Source organism: Molossus molossus, unplaced genomic scaffold (assembly GCF_014108415.1).
Source record: "Molossus molossus isolate mMolMol1 unplaced genomic scaffold, mMolMol1.p scaffold_m16_p_13, whole genome shotgun sequence".
Taxonomy (NCBI): Eukaryota; Metazoa; Chordata; class Mammalia; order Chiroptera; family Molossidae; genus Molossus; species Molossus molossus.
Genome location: NW_023425348.1, coordinates 79998028 through 80020105, shown reverse-complemented (window position 1 = coordinate 80020105; position 22078 = coordinate 79998028). Strand labels below are relative to the sequence as shown.

Here is a 22078-nt window from a genome sequence, read left to right as displayed (position 1 = left end):
AGTCTATCTTGTGGGCGAGGGAACGGACACTAGGTATGGTTGAGATTGCCCTCAGAGCAGCTCAGGTAACAAGTACAAGAGCCATGTATCGAATCTCAGGCATCTGGACTCTACTGCCCACAGCTGGACCATTATACCACGTTGCCCACCCCCCATACCTATTTATGCATTCCTTTTGTTACCTTAATATACAAAGAAACACTTACACTATCCAAGTCAGGAATGTCCAAAAAGTATTCAGGATACATATATGACACACCCACGTTGTTCACTAAAATAAGACAAGATCATTAGCCTGTTAACATATATATTTTATAGACTTTTTAAAATACTGGGATAAAAGATTTCCCTACTAAAATGGTACAATGACATAAAATACGATTTATGGCTGGCGTGACCTTTCCCACACCTTTCTATCCAAAATCTGTTTGGTGTACAGTTCAAATGTCTCCTCTGTCATTAAGCTATTTTGTGCCTACCACCCAACTCCTGACAAAGGAAGTTATGCTCGCCTTCCGATTTCTACAGCCCCTTGGAGTATGTCTATTCTGCTTCTGTAATAGTTACTTGTAGATACTGCTTAACTGCTCTCTAGATGTTAAATTATCATAGTACAGTAGACTGGGAACTTGACTTCTACTTGCAACTACTTCAGAAAATGTGTGACTGGGGATAAGTCATGAACAACATGCATCTGTTCCTTCATCTCTAAAGTGAGAGCTCATTTAATCATCCAACAAAACCAGAAAAGTCAGCTCTGGTGTCATGGAGCATACAATCGAATAGGAAGAGAAAGGCACTAAACACAAATAGTTAAAACAATTATTTCATTACAAAATACAGAGTGCCATGGAGCCTATGCCTGGAGAGTCTGAGCTCGTCTGGGAAGTGAGAGAAGGCTTCTCTGTGGAGGTCAAGAGAACGCGTCGGACTTAATGTCTCCAGCAAACCATCTCTGCCTGCTTGCCCATAATGCCTTGAAAGTCCAAGTCTGTCTTAGTCCTCCTGTATGCCTACTTCTGAATCACCTAACCCAAGACTGGGGCTACAAGACAACTGAGAAGCTATGAATAACCATGTGTAATTAGGTACATGCCTAATACTCAGATGTCCTGTGGTTTCCTTAGCCCTGGAAAGACAAAGACAAATCCAGAATAAGGAATATTTGCAGGAATCACACAAATAAAATATCTTAGAATTTATTTTAACCAGATAAATAGGGAAATGGACTATCTATCTACCTATTTATCTGTATTGAATCATCCCAACAACTACATCATCTCCCTTGTACATATTAGGAAACTGAAGTTCACAGCAGTTAAATAAGGAACTCAAACGCAGGAAATTTGACTTCAGAGACGAGGCCCTTAACCACGACATTAAAGCAATCATGTGCCTTCACCCAGTATTCAGTTCAGAAAAAACACCAGTAATAACTGGATACTAAACAGAAATCTGATAGCGATGTTTAATAAAACTGTGAAGTATTAAAAAGAAAGGTTTCAGTTGCAAAAAGATAATAAAATCATGATCAGTCTGCTGAAGCGCATGAGGAATTGTGCCAGATAAACCTGAGAGTAGTAATAGTAACTTTTTCAATAGACTAACAAAATTAACTAGCTCGAAGGAACTCAAGGGTTCTATCTTTAGCAGGAGGCCAGTCACTTCAGGCTGTGAGTCTCAAGATTTTACTTGCACAGTTCGGTCAGCATGGTCTGAACAAGATCACTGAAACCTGCCTGAAAACCTGGAAGCAAAGAATAATGGCAAAGCAAACTGTATTTACTTAGGATTCATGCCCATCTGAATAGGGACAGTATCTAAACATAATTAATGACAGCAGGTCCAAATCCTTTTTTTAAAACTCAATACCAGGGGTTCTGGGAATCAAGTTTATAAAATGTTGGCTAAAATCTAGCCAAAATTAGTTGAAGGTAAGCCTTGATATTCACTGGACTTTGTAACCATCTTCAGAATTAGAAAGGATGAATAACTTATTTAGTGTTACTGAGATAAACAGCAATGCCCAAACTATCAGATAATATGCTCCACATAAAATATTCTTCTTCTTCTTTTTTTTTTTAATCCTCACCCGAGGACATTTTTTCCATTTTTTGTTCAGATAGAGGGGGAGAGAGAGAGAGGAAGAGAGAGAGAAACATCGATGTGAAAGGGACACATAGAGTGGTTGCCACCCACACAACCCCAACCAGAGTCAAGGACAAACTGCAAACGAGGTACGTGCCCTTAGCGAGAACTGAATCTGGGTCTCTCTGGACCGCAGGCCAACACTCTAACTGCTGAGCCAAACAGGCCAGGGCCACATAAAATATTCTTTACAAAGTCAGTTTAAGACAGCAGGATCCTGCCCTGGCCAGTTTGGCTCAGTGGTTGAGCGTCAGCCTGCGGACCAGAGAGTCCCAGGTTTGGTTCCCGTGAGAAGCACGTACCACCAAAAAATAAAAAATAAAAATAAATAACAGGATCCTTAAAGAAAGGACTTTCCAAAGTATAATACTTATCAGGATTTTTTTAAAATCTTCCATCTCATACAGCAAACTCCATCTCCCTTCACTTTCCCATATGGAGAAAATTTTCTATATTCAGAGTCCCTTCTTGTTCATGAAAAAAATTAATGCTCTATTTCAAAATTGAATAGTGCAATTATAAATCTTTTAAGACCCAGATTTGTTTTTTGTTTTTTTGTTTTTTAAGTCTGGGAAGTTTGCAAGCAGCATAGTTGACTTTGTAATCTTTGCAACATGTACTACAAGTATAAATACAAAGTCCGGCTAAGGAAACCCACGAGTAACTGAATAACTAAGTAAGCAGAAAGTGTTATTCTGGTTAAGGCTACGTTAATAATAGAAAGTCTTCAGCTCTGACTCTGCTAATTGAGCAAAGGAAAGCTATCAAAGTTATCTACTCACACAATGAAAACACGAACATCTATTTAACACAGCTCTAAACAAAAACCCAGTCAACATGGAAAATGTCTGCCCAAATCAATAAATTGTATCATGTATAAGGGATACACTTTCATAACCAAATATACACACAGAAAAAAAGATGTTAAAGCAGAAACAGTCTTTCAGAACATGGAGCCCACTTGACGAGGGGAAGTACATGCCAATGTCACACTGGCAAAATGTCCTGCAGTGGTGGCTCTCAGCTGGTGCGCCGCAAGAACTTTCAAAACATGCAATACCCGACTATTTAGTCTCGGGCACTGACCTCTTTTCCCCTAGATTGTCAAATTAAAAAATGACAACAGACAACACAATAGCTGTCCAGTGTGAATTAATCAAAATTACACCTTTTTGTCAAATTGACAAAAAAAAATATTTTTGGTGTGCCGCAGAATTTTAGTAATTGGCTTTTGTGTGCCATGAGATGAAAAAGGTTAAAAATCGCTGTCCTATAGTAGGGACTGGGGCTCTTAAATCCCTTCCTGCTTTATTAGTTACACTTTTTGCTGGTGGAATATACACTACCCATAATCTCTCTCCACAGTAATCACTCAGAGTGCTATCATTGAAGAGTATAAAGGAAAAACAACTGTTGCTCTCAAATAGTCATTTCCATAAACTGCACAAACAGTTGGAATCTTTTAGAAAAGGCAAACTGACTGCAATTTTATTTTGCAACATTAGGTGGCAGCAACAACCAAATGACAGGAGGAAAGCATTCAGGGACCTGGAAAAGGAAGAAAACCGGCTTAGAGTAGGAGGAGTCAAGGATGAAAATATTTCCATGATAATTTAATCTCATTAAGAACGGTCTCATAGCCCTGGCCAGTTTCGCTCAGTGGTTAGAGCGTCGGCCCGCAGTCCAAAGAGTCGCAGGTTCAATTCCGGTCAAGGGCACGTACCTTGGTTGTGGTTCAGTCCCCAACCCTGGTCAAGTTGTGCGAGAGGCAACCAGTTGATGTGACTCTCTCATGTCCATGTTTCTCTCTCTCTCCACCTCTTACTCTATCTGAAGATTAAAAAAAAAAAGAATGGACTAATGGCCCAGCAAGGTTTTGCTCAGTGGTTAGAGCATCAGCCCAACGACTGAAGGGTCTCAGGTTCAATTTCAGTCAGGGGCATGTACCTGGGTTGCAGGTTCAATTCCCAGCACTACTGGGGAGGCAACCAATCCATGTGTCTCACATCGATGTCTTTCTCTCCCTCTTCTGCCCCCCCCTCTCTAAAAATCAACGGAAAAATATTCTTGGGTGAGGATTAACAAAAAAGAATGGGTGCATGCAATGCCATCTATATATATTACAGGATTCATTATAGGATTCACCAAACCAAACAATGCCACAAGTTATCACTACATTATTCAGATAGCTGAAATCCCCTTCTAAATAGAAGCACTGGACACTGGCATTAAATAGCTGTTCATTAGTGGGGTGTTTTTAATCCTAAAAGTGAGGCACCAGAGACAGATTTAAAACTTTTCATTCAATGACCTGCAAAACCCTTCTACTAGTATAACACACTATGTCTTTCAGAAAACAAAGGATGTTTGTGTAATCTCAGAATTCCAACCACTAAGCTAATAATCAGCTCAGGACCGTGAACAGATATAAAATCGATCCCATCCGTGTCTCACTGGAGTTCTAAGATTGAGAAGCGCTCCACAGAAGAGACGAGACAGAACAGAGAACAAGGACACGGTGAGTGGGAGGAGGAGCAGGCCCAGGAGCAGCCCTGACAGTGCTGATTCTCACAGGGAAGCATCAGCACTCGGGGCTCAGTAGTGCTCCATGATCCCCTCCAGAACGCCCCCAAACACTAACAGATAAGTATTACATTTTAAAGACTCAGAAAATCCACAGAGTAATTCTGAATGTTATATAAATACTCTAAATTATATCTAAATTAAAAATTACTTCCACATCTCATACTTAAAAAGAAAAAACAAACACAAGATTTCTGCTTCTTCTAAATTCATTTGCTGCTGCTTCTGACCTACTGGATTTTTAGAATCCTTTATCAAAACCAGCTGCTACAGAGATAATGACGTCTTTAGCAAATAAGACTTTTGGTAAATGGGTTGGGTATGAGGGAGGAGCAAACAACAATATAAACTAGAAAATAAAAATCCATTTGAATGAACAGTCATAACAGAGATGCGCATCCGCACGCACATCACTTTTGAGCTGCCGCTGTTCCCAGATTAATCAGAGAAGGGAGAAATCTGGTGATTTAAAGCACACTGCCTAATGGTTGGGCTCCCCACTATATATCAACTAATGCCAAGTACTCTCCATTTCCTTCTCATCATATCAAAGTGGAAATTGGTAAGCCTATATTTCAGTCACATTTGTAGTTATATATACTAATTCAGCTCTAGCACTCAAAGACTAGAGAAATTAAAAAAAACAAAACCTATTAGAGTTCATTAATGAGAATGGATTAGAAAAAATGCTGCCACTTCATTATATTTCAAAATAAACTAAAATTGTTTAAATGTAGGCATTAGTAATAGTGTATGTTCTAAAAGTGGGGTGAAACCTCTCCTGTCGTGAGCTTTTGAACTAGAGGATATGACCTCAGAGGCCCACAGACCCAGGTTTCCTGGCCCCACTGCCACCAGCTCCCAACAGAGGCAAGTGATTCTACCCCAATAACCCTGGATCCTCATTACAAAACCCGGTTATATAAATATATATATATGGACTAAAAATTAAAGAATTAAACAATAATATGTAAAAATCTTTAACTCAATCCTGAAACGTATTAGTATGTTAATAAATAAAGGAAGAGTTGTTATTTTGTGTGGTAATTTACTCAACAAATGTAACTGAACTCCTATTTTTTTTTTGTACGTGCCCCTAGTGGGAACCAAACCCGGGACTCTCTGCTCCACAGACCGACGCTCCGATCGCTGAGCCAAACTGGCCAGGGATGAACTCCTATTTTGTACTCAACCCTATTCTAGGTGCGGGGGACTATTTAAGACCACATCCCAGGGGGGAGGTTCTTCTGAAAGAGCGCTCTGCTCCGGGCAACAGTTCATCAGAATAACTGTTTACACTGATTAAGTTTATCCTAATTGCTTCTCTATAGTCATTATTTCACTCAAAGAGATCTAGTCTTCCAGTCTACAGAGAGTGTGGAAAGTGATGCAAAGAAAATTCCTTTTTTGCCTTATTTAACATATTGCGGTAGCTAGCACATGTTCATACTCTGACAGATGATATTTGGAACACCACTTAAAACATTTTGCAAACTTCACAGTTTTCATACACTTGTGAGTAGCAATTTCTAAATAAAAGAGAATTTACAAGGCTTTAGATTTGCAGTGCCTTTAATCAGAAATCGAAAAATTAAGACTTGAGTCAGAGGCAACATTTTAACTATAAATTGCTATGTGATCCTCATCACAAAACTTGGTAAGACTTGTTATCCAGACACTTCGGAGAGGGGACGAGGAAAGGAGGATGGAGGGGCTAGTGGTTCAGTCTTAGCTCTCAGAAGAAACACGTATCAATTTCGCGAATTACAGTTCTTGTTACATTTCTGAAATCACAGCTAATTACCCACTTTTAAGTTAAAGGTTCTGTTCTAATTAATACCATTAGTGGGTTTCTAGTAAGAGGAAATACATTTGAATTCTAAGTCTTATTCTCCCTTTAGAAATCTAATCTCATTCAACACACCTAATGGAACTATACTTAGTCTGATAATGTTCCTGATGACTCTCCTAGTGAAAAAAAAAAAAAGTTCCATGAGCCTCTTCTGCTCGCCATGATTAGTTACACCAGGCTGCTGCCTCATTCAACACAGAGGGCATCTATGCCAGAGACCCAGCAGTCTACTTGAATCTCCTGCTTGGATTTCTCAGAGCCCTCTCAAGTTTAACATATCCCAAAGAGAAATCACTCTTCTCTCACGAATTTCCTCCTGGTCCAGGGTTTCCTGTTGTAGAGGACCAGCACCCAGTTGCTCAAGTCAGAATCTGGAAGTTGCTAATTACTAATGGTCTAATCCTGGACAATGCATTTACATTCTGCAAGTCTGTGTCTTGTCTATAAAAATGGGCACAGAAATATTAATGCCTACTTCATAGGATTGTTGAGGATTAAATGGGACTCATTAACATGGTGCCCGGTGTGTTTTAAAAATGCTTAATGGCCCTGGCCAGTTTGGCTCAGCGGTTAGAGCGTCGGCCTGCGGTCCGGAGAGACCCGGGTTCGGTTCCCGCTAAGGGCACGTACTTCGGTTGCAGCTTGTCCCCGGCCCTGGTTGGTCGTGCGGGTGGCAGCCACTCGATGTGTCCCTTCACGTCGATGTTTCTCTCTCTCTCTCCCTTCCACTCTATCTGTACAAAAAATGGAAAAATATCCTCGGGTGAGGATAAAAAAAAATAAAAATAAAAAAAAATAAATAAATAAAAATGCTTAATGACTGTTGGTAATAAAAATTAAAAACAAGCAATCATTATTGTTATTCTTCACTCCTGTCAGACAAGACCCCTGATAAAGACCTTTATCAGATACTGATTTTGTTTTTATTTCCTAAACATCTTTCTAGTTAATCCACCCCTACTACCATCATTTTAATATAAAACCACCATCATATTATGTTTCATTGTTGAAACAGACTTACTGGTCTCCTTTTACCAATTCTTGCCCTCTTCAAGTTGGGAGTCAGAATGATCTCTCTAAATCCTATTACGATGCCAATTTACTGCTTAAAACTCTACAGCAGCGGTTCTCAAGCTTCCTAATGCCACCACCCTTTAATACAGTTCCTCGTGTTGTGATGACCCTCAACCATACAATTATTTTTGTTGCTACTTCATAACTAATTTTGCTACTGTTATGTCTCGGGCGACCCCTGTGAAAGGGTCGTTCGACCCCCAAAGGGCTCGCGGCCCACAGGTTGAGAACCGCTGCTCTGCAGTGTCCACAGCGCTCTTCCAATAAAGTCCAAAAGTTAATAAACATGGTTTTCTAAGCCCTTTTGTGATCTGGCCCTGCTTCACCTCCAGACTCCAGCCTCTTCCTTTCTGCAATCCGTGTTCTAGATTTATAGGTCTTCTGTCAGTTCCTCCAACTTGCCACGCACATTTACCTCGGGGTTCTGCACATTCTGTTTTGCTCCCTAGAAACCCTTCCCACCACTCTTGTTCCAGGGTTAATCAGCCTTCAGATAGCAACTCAAATACTTTCTGAGAGAATATCTCTAACACTCTCAGCCTTCTCAGTAACATACTCTTTCATGATATGCGGCACATTCCCACTTACTTGTTCGATGGCTTTCATGGAAGACATGAAGGCCAAAACAATCCAGTTCTACTTACTGCTAGATCTCTGCCATTTTACTTGTTGATACTCTGGTTTCTCTACAGATCATATAAATCTTTCACCTTTTACTTGTTGAATGAATCAGTATATGATTGATTGAAAGGATCAATCAACAAATAGAAAAGGACAGGTGCTTTGTCCGGTTGGTCTTTGACCCAGATTCCTAGGATGGAGGTTCTAAACTTTTTGAGTTTCCAGGGTAACAGGAGTATCTTTGTTATTCGTGGTGGGCCTGTGGGTCACACCTGAGTTTATATGACCAAGATGATTCAGAGTAGGGGTCAGTCCCCAGAAGGACCAACTGTGGTCCTAGAGGGTTGGGGCTCTGAGCCAGCCCAACCTCTGGAAATGGGAGGGGCACTGCCAACTGAGTTCAATCACCCAAGAAGTGACTCATGCCTACATAATGAAACCCCAATAAGAAATGGGCACCGAAGCCCAGCAGAGCCTTATGGTTGGTGAACTATCAATGTGTGGGGTGTGTGATACGTCCTGACTCCACAAGGAGAGGACCAGAAGCTCTGTGTTCCAAACCTTCTCAGATCTTGCCCTGTGTGTCCCTTCATTGGATTGGTCTTGATTTGTATCCTTTGTGCTAAAACTGTTTTCCTAGGTTCTGTGAAATGTTCTAGCAAATATCAAACCTGAATTTGTAGTTGGTTGGTCAGAAGTGCAGGTGCCCTGGGGAGCCCAAACTTGTAGCAAGTATCTGAAGTAAGGGCCATATTGTTGGGGACTGTGCCCCTGAACTTATGGAGTCTACACTAACTACGGGACAGAATTTGATTACACACAAAAGGGAAGTTTTAGAAGTATCCTAAACACCTAATAAGCACGAAAATCATACCCCAGTATAATAGAGATACTCCTCCTTCTCAGGAAACTATCCTGTCATGCTCATGCAATTCTTCGCTCTGTAATGAGGCTAACAGCCTCTGTCCTTTCTTGGGCCTGAGCCATTTTATACCTGGGCTACAGGGTGGGGGTGGAGGGGGTGTGGGATGGAGAAGGGGATTACTTCCAAAAGTATGAAGTTTATCTTAACTAATATTTTTTCTTTTGCCCTTCTATTCTTCCTCCCCTCCGCTCCTCACTGATCACTACCCTACACCTATAGCTTCCTCTTCACGCCTCTCGTCTATTTCAAAACGATGTCTTCCCGTCTTTCACTAACTAAAACAGCCGTTTCCTCGGGGTGACGGATCCAGCAAGTAGACAGCTAATAAACTGACTGTGCTAATCCCAATAAGATATAAATGAAGATGTCATCGGTTCTTTCAGAGCTACTTACATTTCAAAAGAAGACAATTTAAAACTAATTTCTAATCAGTCAAGTTCCTGAGAATGGCAGGAAGACAATCTGCACCTTTCTATGTTTCTAAACCCTCTGAGGAAGCCGCGTATGACTTCGTGGTATGCTCAAGCTTCCTTCCTTCCCGGGGAACCTGGAAGTTTCCCTCAACCCAGCCCTGGAGCCCTGTGGCTTCCTCTCCCAGGCCTACATCTATTTCCTCTCCCCTTGGTACTTTAGGGAGAACTAGAAGGAAGCCACCCCAATTAATTACCTGGGAGTTTGCCATTTGGAAGCTAACTGGTCCGTTCCCTCAAGTAGCTAATAATACTCTCGGGTCATTTGTTACGAAGCTTTAGAAACTTAGGTATAAACAGATACATAATCCTTTCTTTAGTTAACAGCTCCCTTGCCCCACACTTCCTCCTATAAAAACCTTCCATTTTGTACAACCCCTCGGAATGCCCTTCTAGTTGCTAGATGGAATGCTGCCTAATTCATGAATCCCTTAATAGGGCCAATTAGAGTTTCAAGTTTACTCGGTTGAATTCTGTTTTTTAACAGTAATAAATAGGCCTGAATATGCTCAGCCGGCATGGCATCACAAGCCACCCTGTCTGTACCAATGGGCTCTCTTGTTTCTGCAACTTACATAAACCATGACAACGTGAGATGCACAAGACCATGACAGCACTCGGCATGAAAATTCTCAGTCTAGGATAGGATGCATCAAAAGGCTGAATAAAGCTAGGGTTGATTTTTTTTTTTTTATTAAATGAATCACAAACAAAGTAACCCTATTTTCCCCAGAGGACCCTTCCATGTTTAATTCCAGAATAAAGAATGTCACCTTTTAAAAAGTTAAAAACTCACAGCAGTGTAACTTGAAGAAAGTATTATCTATGGCATTCTTTAAATCCAAGGCTACTCCTTTGGCCTTGGTAAATGAGGCCTCCCGCGACTCATTGTGCAAAGTCCTCCAAACCAATCTGGAGCGCACAAGAGAGTCTCTTGAGGAATCAACTCAGCATTATCACAGTCCCATTTTGTTAACCAATTGTTTGCTTACTCAAAGCAATACTGATGTCATTTTCTCTGAATAGTTGAAGTGTTTTAAGCCTTCTCAACTCCGGGCTTCCTGGCATTTGCCTGAGAGAAACCGGCAGATGCTTACTTATTTTACATAACAGCATTAAGCATCCAGCTTCTCAACCTTACGCATTTATAGAGTCTTATCAAGTTGCGGTGACCTTTCAGTATAAATTCACACAATTCATGGGTGTTTTCTTTCCACTTATCTTATTGAAAACTTAATGTTTCTCTCATGACAAAGGGCTTTCATGTTTTCCTTGGGAGTTCAGGAAATATTAATTTTCTTTATTAAGCACTGATGATACTTTGGTGGTTAATGCTATTCAAACAAATGGAGCGTACCTTGGTGATTTATTTTTCTTTTTATCATAACTGGTTCTGTTAATACTCAGTAGAAAAAAAAATTCCTTCCTATAACTTAATATGGATTGCTAGATCTTACCGGAAATCAATCCGTATGTTTATTATTTTAGGGAATGTTATAAGGGAGAGACTGACATTAAACAGAAGAGGTAGGAAAATATAATTATTTTCCCCTTACTGGACAGAGATGGGGGCAGGTGTGATCTGGATGGGGATGAGATGGGGAAAAGGTCAAGGCCAGCCTTCTGAGGGAAGGAGGTAGGGCTGTGAATAAAGATATGTTAGAAATACTTTTTATAGCTTCCTCCTAAATTTTCCCCATTTACAGCCCAATAAAAAAATAATATCAGCCCAACTGGTGCAGCTCAGTGGTTGAGCATTGACCCATGCACCAAGAGGTCGCCAGTTCGATTCCTGGTCAGGGTACATGCCCAGGTTGTGGGCCTGATCCCCAGTGGGGGGCATGTAGGAGGCAGCCAATCGATGTTCTCTCTCATCAATGTTTCTATCTCTCTCCCTCTCACTTTCTCTCTAAAATCAATAAAGAAAAAAAAATTAAAACAAAAAACAATAGCAATTACCAGGTTCACACCAATTTAGGCAGTGAGATAAAGAGGTTTAGTGAAGGAAAGTTCTTCTGAACTACATACCCTGTTTCTTCCCAGAAATGGCTCAGAGTATTGAATAACTTTTAAAAGCCCCTTTCTTGCCTTAAAATCTGGTGAATCTTTTCCATGACAAGGTACAATACTTCCATAGCTCAGAAAATCACTGGTTTTTGGTAATAAGAGCAAGGTAGCTGAGGTGCAACAAAAGAAAGTAGTAGACTTAGATTAACAAAAATAGAGGGCTGCCCTGCTGGTGTGGCTTGGTGGTTGAGTGTCATCCCATGGACTAAGAGGTCCTGGTTCGATTCCCGGTCAGGGCACATGCCCGGGTTTTGGGCTCGATCCCCAGTGGGGAGCCGTGCAGGGGGCAGCCGATCGATGTTTCTCTCTCACATCAATGTTTAAAACAAAAAACAAAACAAAACAAAAAATAGATGGCTGAATACCAGTTGTACCGCTGTCTATGTGACCCTAGGCAAGTCCCTAAGCTCTGTAAGCCACACCTTCAACTGGGGTGATGTTTCCCTCAAGGGGACAAAAATTGGTTTGGAGCTAGGGTATATGAGATCTTATCTTTTAATGTACGAAACACAGATATACATACATAAATGAGAAGCATTTTTCCGAACATTCATTTCTCAACTGTAAATATGGGTCAACATCCTCCACCTTAAAGAATTATTATGATATAACTATAAATATATACAGAGAAGGAGAGGCTAGAAATAAAGCAGGCAAGGAAAACAACCAAATGTAGAATAGCCATTAAAACTAAAAACTCAAAGATTCAAGTATATATAGATTAATATCATCTAATAATCAACTGTATTAATAAGAAAATTTTGGACTCAGTAGTCATTTTACCAACTGAGTACCTAACCTTCAAAAAGAAAACATTGGGTCATAGTAAAAGTCAAACAATAAATGCAAGAAGAATCTATAAATATGGCAAAGATACAAACCTAAAACACCAATTTTCAGGCCTGCCAAGCTTGTTTTAATTTTATCATAAATATCTTCTGATGCAAAGTCAACAGCAATGGTCCTTGTTTCCACTTTGAATTTCTCTCCTGGGGAAAAACACAAATGGGGAGAGAGGAAGAAAATTAATACATGGCAATTAAGCATTTGATGCCATTATCCTTTCAAACTCTTTTTACCCCCCAATCTGATATGCAATTTTAAGAAATCAGAGACCATCTACGAGAGGATACAGAGCAGTGGCTCTCAACCTTCCTAATGCTGCGACCCTTTAATACAGTTCCTCATGTTGTGGTGACCCCCAACCATAAAATTATTTTCATTGCTACTTCATACTGTTATTAATCGCCATTGGAAATATTTGTTTTCTGATGGTCTTAGGCGACCCCTGTGAAAGGGTTGTTTGACCCCCGAAAGGGTCGCGATCCACAGGTTGAGAACCCCTGATATAGAGTCAACACAATAGTTCTGCAATAAAAATTCCAGTGCTGTCAGAGCTGGCTGGATGTTCCTTAATCAGTTCTCTTTCCAAAAATCAATGACTACCTTTTAGACCCTTTTGGAACAAATAATAAAATCATAATGTTATATACCCTTTAAATATCACTGGTTTTGTGATTTTATTTACTTATTTATATTTTTTCTTTATTGATTTAGAGAGAGAGATAGAAACATGGATGAGAGAGAACATCGATTGGCCACCTCCTGTATGCCTCCCACTGGAGACCAGGCCCACAACCTGGGCATGTGCCCTGACTGGGAATCAAACCGGTGACCTGTTGGTGCATGGGTCGAAGTTCAACCACTGAGTCACACCAGCGGGGCACTGGTTTTGTGATTATAATTGCAAACTGATGCTTCATTATCTCAGAAAGAAATTTTTATGTTGCAAAATATTTTCAAGTGTGAAATATTAAAACAAAAGTTCATCTTATCAAAATGAAAACAAAATGTATGTGATTGTATTGGAATTTAGGAGCTTGGTTAATAGTTAAATCACCATATTAAAAGATCCACACAAAACAGTACAGAGCTACAAAGTGACACAAGAAAGACTTTAGGGTTCTACTTTGCCCAGGACCATTAAGTTCCAAACAGAGCTCATGGAAATAACTGACTGAGAAAGGAGACCTTGGGGAAACAAAACTCATCGGAGGCAAACTATAATGTTTACATCTGCCTTCACCATGAGCCCCTCTGAAAGATGGCATGGACCGTGAGGTCACCCACACATGGGTACCAACTTCATTCCCATACTTACTTGCTTAAAGGACTTTGGGCAGGTCATGTGTCCTCTCTGAGTCTGTCACATCTGCATCCTCTATGAGTTTCAGTGCTCCCTTGAGAAAATGAAGGTAACACTACCCAACTACGGTGCGAGCCTCAGTGTTATCCACGGCATACGGGAGGCAACCCATAAGTGTTAGTCTCTTCTTCCTCTCCTCAACCAACCCCACACCCCCATCACTTAGTGAAGTCCAGTAGGCTAAGAATGCTTATCTTTGGAAACTGGTGAGAATTCAAAAGAGTTCATCTAAAAACCCAGCCTCCAAAAATAAATGTCTCTCCACTTGCAGGCAGTTGGTGTTGGCTCACAGAGTGTGCAGCACTAACCCACAAAGGAGGTTTCCACTCTTGATCTAAGAGGATTTATGTCTAAAACCAAAGAGCTGGTTCATAAGACATGTGGTTCTTAGTTAGACTCAATGAAAAGTATTGACCCTACGTAGAAATCCATGAATAAACTAGAGAGGATAATAACTGATCTGGAAAATGCTTTGTCTGGTGTTAAGGGCATACTTACTATTCCAATATAAGTGAGTTATTCCATGTGTTCATGTGATGGAGAGCCGGACAGATACAGAGCTGTCCTTTCACAATACCTGGTCCAACAGTCCTCACTACAAATGGTTTGCAGAATTTACCACCAGTAAGTAAAAAACTCTGTGTTTATTAGGGCCACAAATTCATAAGGAAGAAAAAAAAATCAAAAGGCTAAAGAATACCTTTTATTAAATGAAAAATTCTATTCAAGAATAAGACAAATGTATCTCTTTATTTTGAGAAAACCAAAGTATGTTGCCATCCTAGCACTATATACTGACATTTAGGAAAATTTCTCTCTAGTAATAAAAGCCACCTCACAACCCCTGAATCAAATGTACTCTTTTAAATCTCACAGGATTTGGTGAATGTACTTACATTGCACTCTGGTATATAGATATGCTGCTAAAAAAAAAAAAAAAATTCAGAGACCCCTTTGGAAAGAATGTTATTTAATAAGAAACCTCAAGTAAGCTCTTTCTTTGTGTTCACATTAGAATAAGCAAAATGACTTCCGATGCAAGTTTTTCAAGACAAACAATTTTGAACTTATACCTGGATTACTATGAATCATGTTCTGGTTCAGTTAACACTGCTGTTTTTCTCTTAACCACCTTCACTGCCTCTATTGTGGGCTTTCTCTTTTTTAAACATAGATCAGATCATGCCCCTCCCCCTCACAGACCTCCCCAAGTTCCATCTCACTTACAGTCAGAGCCAAAGTGTCTTTGGTGACAACACAGTACTTCTCCAAACTCATCTCCGCCTACTTACTCCCCCAGCTGCTCCCCAGCTCTAGGCACAGAGGCCCCTAGCAGTTCTTTAAACACGGAATGTTCTCCAAATACACTTAAGGCTTCTGCTCTTACTGTTCCCGCTGTCTGGAATGCTCTTTTGCATCCCTTGTCTCTGTCAGATCTTTAAGCAAATGTTACCTTCTCAGAGAAGCCTTCCTTGACCACCCTTCAAAAAATGCAACCCGTCCTCCCCTAGCAATCTTTGTCCCTCTCCCTGCTTTGCTTTATTCTGTTCCACAGACTCCCCTCTATATACCATGTATTTTCATAATGCATGTGTGTGTTGTTGTCCATACCCACTGGAAATAAGCTTTGTGAAGACAAGGACCTGGGTCATTGTTGCTCAACAATGTCACAAAGGACAATGTTCCACCCTCCTCTCCTTTTTCCTGAGGCTGGCTTCCACCTGGTTTCAAGAGGGCCACTGCACTTTCAAGTGTCCCATGCAGATGGCCATGTTCAGAGGTAGAACCGGGGTGTTCCTGCTATATGACCCTTTTACAGTAAAGAAAACTTCCCCAGAAGAATCCAGCAGGTTCCCTTCACATTTCCTTTCCCAGGATTATGGGATGCATGCTCTTGACCATGGATGGGCTCTGAGGACTCCACGACCTGCCCCACTCCCACCACCAAGGTGTGTGAGTCAAAAATAGTAGCACATATATAAGAATGGGACAGGAGGTGCCTCTCTCTGGCACAAGCAATCAGAAGAGATTTATGACAGGTGTCCTAAAAGGTCAAGGTGGGAGGTAGCTGGCTTCCCTAGGACCTGGGGAAATAAATCTAGACATTGTCCCCCTTCCCACAGCCTGTCAGCCCTAATCTGACCCTGCCAACAGAAGTCAAACCAGATGCACAAGAACCTTCTAATCTTAAACATCAGCACACGGCTACACTAAGCATCTGGACCAGAAGTGAGGACCATGTACACACAGTACAGTATAGTACCATACACACACAATTTTCACCTTCACCACCTCCCACACCCAAGGCTCTTCATAAGACCACCGGTCCATAACTCAGGAACAGCCCAGCCCGTTGCTGGGGAAGAACTTTACCAAAGCCTTTGGAGAGGTACCTCTGACTACTCTGATCCTTGTCCACCACAAAGGCCCAAGGGATGCCAGCCTCTGTCAAGTCTTTCCTTCAGGGTGGGAGCTGTGATACTTAAAATCAACACCCACAAGTGTATAGGATAAAGATACACAAACAAGTGAATTTGGAGGTTGCAATGGGAACAGATGAGCCACTCATTTGTCCCTTTAGAGAAACGCTGGGTACCCCAGCTGCTGGAGTATCATCAGTAGACAGCTTTCAGGTTATCAGCCCCTTTGGGGTGTGTCTTGGCTTCAGAGAGTTGTCTGAACAAAGATCATGCCTTGCCCATGATGTCCATATCCAAAGATTGATTGAGGAGGGCGTATAAAGCCACCGGATGGCTTGTACCTACCATATTCTGATTCCAAAATGACAGTCTGTTCATTATACTATTTTCTGCTCTCTTGTAATGCCCTAACTTTAATTATCCTAGCTTTACAATAAGTTTTAATATTTCTGACAATGCAAGTCTGTTATTATTACTCTTTTTCAAAAGTTCATTGGTTCTCCTTACTTGTTTAGTCTGTTTTTATTGGGGCTGCATGAAACATTTCTATTAAATTTATGAAGAATGACAATGTGGCATTCAATGTCTCACAGTAAAACTCTTTTGGTTATAAGTTCTTAAAGAATTGAAGAATTGAAGAACTCCATTATTAGAATACTACTTACCATTACACAAAGATACTCAATGCTGCTGATTATTCTTACTGATTTGAACCATTCAGTATTTGAAAGTGGATGGGCTGGCACCCTGCTCCTTACAGTTGTGGCCAAACACAATCATGCCCCCTTCCCATTTTTCAGGTTGAAATGGTTCTAAGATGGTCTTGGCCCACTGCCTCTTACCCTAGTGGCTAAAACCAAAAACCAAGGAGCAAAACCCTCTGATAATTGACATGAGCTGTTCAAGGCAGTCAACTCACTAGAAATAGAGGCAACAAATCAACTCTGGCTTAAATAGTAGGGAATGAAGCTAAGAAATACCTGGGGTGATGAAACCATTCATTCCCTTTTTATCTACTATTCCACTGAAAGCCACATAACCACAATTGTGGAATTGTGGAAAGCAAATATTATTCATAACCATAGGCCTATATAACAATGAATGCCCCACAGTTTCAAGCCACTCCATCACCTCCAAACACGGGGGCCACGTCCTACGGTCACATTGCTGATGTTTACTCAGAGGATCCTGAATTAGTTCCAGGGCAAGTCTGGAATTGACAGAGAAGGAACTAAACCCATACATAGTCTCACGATGCTAAGAAAACACCTCTCAATATCAAACCTCAAAATGTCAGGAACATATTCTGAATAGTCTTATGTTTAACAAACTTCTGGTCTGGCCATCATTCTTTTCATTTTGCTCAGCAAATTGTTATCTCTTAAATCTAACTCTTTCTCCAAGACTAATTTTATAGGTCTTAGAAAGACTTTCTTCATCCACCCCGCCCCCCAACATTGTCTGGGACATTAGGTCTGAAAATGCTAGAAAAGAGGTCTAATCTACATAAACTCATGCATTATTTACAACTTTCCTATTAATAAAAACCAACAATAATATATTAATTCATTTGTCCCTACATTTGCTCCAAATAAACAATCTGTTTTTTCTCCTAAATTTCAAGTAGTGTCTATTATGAAAGTGTGTTACATTTACCCTTCCCCATCTTTTCCATATTATAATTTCATCATTTAAGATTTAAATTGTGGCCCAGCTGGTGTGGCTCAGTGGTTGAGCATTGACCCATGCACCAAGAGGTCGCCAGTTTGATTCCCAGTCAGGGAATATGCCCAGGTTGTGGGCCAAATCCCCCGTGGGGGGCATGCAGGAGGCAGCCAATCGATGTTCTCTCTCATCAATGTTTCTATCTCTCTCTCTAAAATCAATAAAGAGCCCTGGCCAGTTTGGCTCAGCAGTTGGAGCGTTGGCCTGTGGACCAGAGAGTCCCAGGTTTGGTTCCCGCTAGGAGCACATACCAAAAAAAAAAAAAAACAAAAAAACCCTAAAATCAATAAAGAAAAAAATTTTTTTTAAAAGATTCTATTTGTGTCATCACCTCTGTAAATGACACAATTCCCACTTTCTCCAAGGTTAAGCTACTTACTATCTTGGCTGTGTTCCTAGAGACAAAGCTTCCATATAACCCTATTAAATACTTACCATACTAGATTATTCAAAGAGACTCTATTTCCTAACAAACACAAATCATTGCCCTGGCCGGTTTGGCTCAGCGGTTAGAGTGTCGGCCTGCGGTCTAGAGAGACCCGGGTTCGGTTCCCGCTAAGGGCAAGTACCTTGGTTGCAGTTTGTCCCCGGCCCTGGTTGGTTGTGCGGGTGGCAGCCACTCGATGTGTCCCTTTCATGTCAATGTCTCTCTCTCTCTCTCTTCCTCTCTCTCCCTCTCACTCTATCTGTACAAAAAATGGAAAAATGTCCTCGGGTGAGGATAAAAAAAAAAACAAAAAAAAAAACACAAATCATTCTTTGTCATCTTTGTATTCCCAGCACCTAGCACAATGCCTGGCATATAGCAGAGGTCACTCAAATGATTGTTGATTGTGTTGTCTAGGCCAACACAGCTGACTTATTAAAATCATCCTCTCAAACTTCTTGAACTCTTCCCTATAGAAATAAAATGGTATGCTGGTAAGAGATGTCTATATGAGACATAATATAACATAAGGTACTTACTATAAGCATTTTAAAGCATTAAGATAAATTGAGAAACAACTCAGTTCTTCCATCTGTCCTACATGGACACTTATCATTCTCATAAAAATAGAAACACTTTAGAATTATATGAAACCTTAGAAACCACCCAGGAACTTAATTCAGGGGCATGAAGATGACGGTTGAAGATAATTTAGTCAGGGATCCCTCTCTCTTTACCCAGTCCTGAAAAAGATAATTAGGGAGAGAAGAGAGACTCTTGGAGAAATACTACTATATTCAATGCCTACCAATTTTATCTGCTTAAATCTAAATTCACTAAAAATCAATTTATAACAATGAAAGTGTATTGCATGAAACCCCTCCATTTTTATAAAATATTTTACGATATTCAGAGATGTAAAAAGTATGAGTCTTTTGTTCTTCCTCTAATTTTAAGGAGAAAACAAACAGCAACAAATTCTCTCCACTTCCCTTTTATTTATTTATTTTTCCTTTATTGATTTTAGAGAGAAAAAAAAGTGAGAGGGAGCAAGAGATAGAAACATCGATGAGAGAGAACATCGACTGGCCGCCTCCTGCATGCCCCCTACTGGGAATCAGGCCCACAACATGGGCATGTGCCCTGACTGGGAATCAAACCTGCAACCTCTTGGTACATGGGTCGACAATCAACCACTGAGCCACAATGGCCAACACTTCCCTTTATATTTATTTATTTATTTTTTTGCATTTATCTTCAGATAGAGCGGGAGGGACAGAGCAAGGAAGAGAGAGAAAAACATCGATGTGAGAGAGACACATCGACTGCTTGCCACCCACATGACTCCAACTGGGGCCAGGGGCAAACTGCAACCAAAGTACATGCCCTTAGCGGGAACCGAACCTGGGACTCTCTGGTCCGCAGGCTGATGCTCTAACCGCTGAGCTAAACCAGCCAGGGCAACATTTCCCTTTTTAAAATGTTCTTCTTTTCAACCAGGCCTTACCATCTCCCTTCACCCCCTACCACTTGAGGTGAGACATCTCCCCACTGAGAAAGCCTCCCTTATGCAGCTCTTGGAGAAAAGGTGATTGTGCCCTAGAAGGGAATAATTTATCTGACTCTAGTTTTAAAGGCCTATTTAATTATAATTATCAAAGATGCTAAACAAATAATGGTCCATTTCTTTTCTGCACTGCCCTTGAAAATATATTCATGACCATTTTAATCTCATGAAGAAACCCACTTTCAGTCAAATAAAAAAATTCATCATAGCATCATCAAGATTCCATTCCAAGTATTTCTTTATTTTAAGCTAAGGTTATTATATTTTATTCATTACAACCTATTTAACTAGAACCATCTGTAATAAATAAAAACCTTATAGCGTGAATTTGTTCTATTGATAGGGCATAATTAGGACCCACTTTTTGAAAGCCCTGAGCAGTAACCTTGGGTCAGGTATTGTAGACCCTTGGACAAGGCACCTTTGAAGAAAATTTCAAATAAGGATGTATATTTTCTAAACTTTGGTGGAAGGCAGCGGGTTCCTGCCAATGGAAACATCAGAATTTTTTTTTGAGGTGAGAAAAAATGCAAAAAAATATTCCTAACATTACTAAAGATCCTAAGATGATATTGCTAATACTATGGAAGCAGAGTGTTGTGGACTGAATGTCTGTGTCTCCCTAAAATGTATATGTTGAAGGCCTAACCCCCAGTGTGATATTTAGCGGTGGAGCCTCTGAGAGGTCATTAGGGTTAGATGAGGTCATGAGGGTGAGGCCCTCACGATGGAATTAGTGTCCCCATAGTGTGAGGAAGACAGAGAGCTCTCTCCCCACTCACGTGCTCCAAGGAAAGGCCGTGTGAGAGCACAGTGAGAGGCAGCATCTACAAGCCTGAAAGTGGGCCCTCAACGGGAACCGAATCTGCACCTTGACCTGGGGCTTCCTAGCCTCCAGAACTGTGAGAAATAAATGTCTGCTGTTTAAGATACCCAGACTATGGTATTTTGTTACTGCAGCTCGACAATACAAAAGTTTGTTTGAAAAGGCATGGTATGCAGTTAGAAGTCCCAGACTTTCATGCCAGCTCAGTCACTCGTTGGTTGAGGGCCCTTTACTCAAGCCTTTTAACCTTCAAGAATTCTATTTCTACAAGAAATAACACCCACCCTTCAGAGCTCTTGTGAGGATTACATGTCATAGCACGTAATGTATTTTAAGAAACTGTAGAGTCTTAAACAGATGCTCTATTTTCTCATATCCACCAATGTCTATAAAGAGGACCACATCACATATCGTCGTTTTTTTTCCTATACGGCACAGGCTATGGTAGGCTTTATCCGTATCATTACATCTTTTCTCTTTGCATTGCATGCATATCCTTTTTCAAGTTGGCCATGCACATCCAACTCTGCTTTGCAAAGTGATTTGTTTATTACTGTACCATCCATGGACTCTGTGGTCATGATATACTGGACTCTGTGGTCATGATATACTATCTTTAGCCCCACCTTTAGTGTCCAAGTGTTTCTTTGACTCAATTTGCTTGTGATTAACCTTTGACTTACTATGTTTTATCTACTCCAAAGTGCACATTTTTATTCACTTTTGATCTTTGAAATCGGAATGCCCTATAACCAGTTTAATTGGCGGTTTTTATTTCTTAATGCTTATAAGCTGCAGCATTGTGTCAGATCAGTGGTGTCTCAGATTTGCTGAAAGAAGCATAGAGCCCTGCTGACACCCACCCTTCTCTTTAATGTCACAAAAATTGAGGACAGCTTCCAGAAACAAGGTTCTCTGGTATTCCAGGGCTTATAATATTCTACCACCACTAGTCAAGAAGGTAGAATATTTCCCATCCTAAACTCAGACCCTCAAAACCTCAGCATACACTCATTTATTCAGGGGCACAGGCATTTGCAACCAGGCAAAGCATCTCACTCCCTAAATTTTCAGCTCTATGAGGACAAGGTCCATGCCTGGTTTTTTTCTTTATCACTAACTACACACTCAGAGCCCAAAAGTACTTAGTACACTATAGGAGTTCAA

At 40.6% G+C, this 22078-nt stretch overlaps 1 protein-coding gene across 1 annotated transcript in view; it reads right to left on the bottom strand.

The window, feature by feature from the left end:
- Positions 1-22078, bottom strand: part of HSD17B12 (hydroxysteroid 17-beta dehydrogenase 12) — a 159874-nt gene that overhangs the window by 34039 nt on the left and 103757 nt on the right. Inside the window, exons 4-5 of the mRNA XM_036258204.1 lie at positions 12622-12729; positions 207-271 (exon numbers count right to left, since the gene is read on the bottom strand). Of these exons, the coding sequence (XP_036114097.1) occupies positions 207-271; positions 12622-12729 (173 nt within the window). The remainder of the gene's footprint in view (positions 1-206; positions 272-12621; positions 12730-22078) is intronic.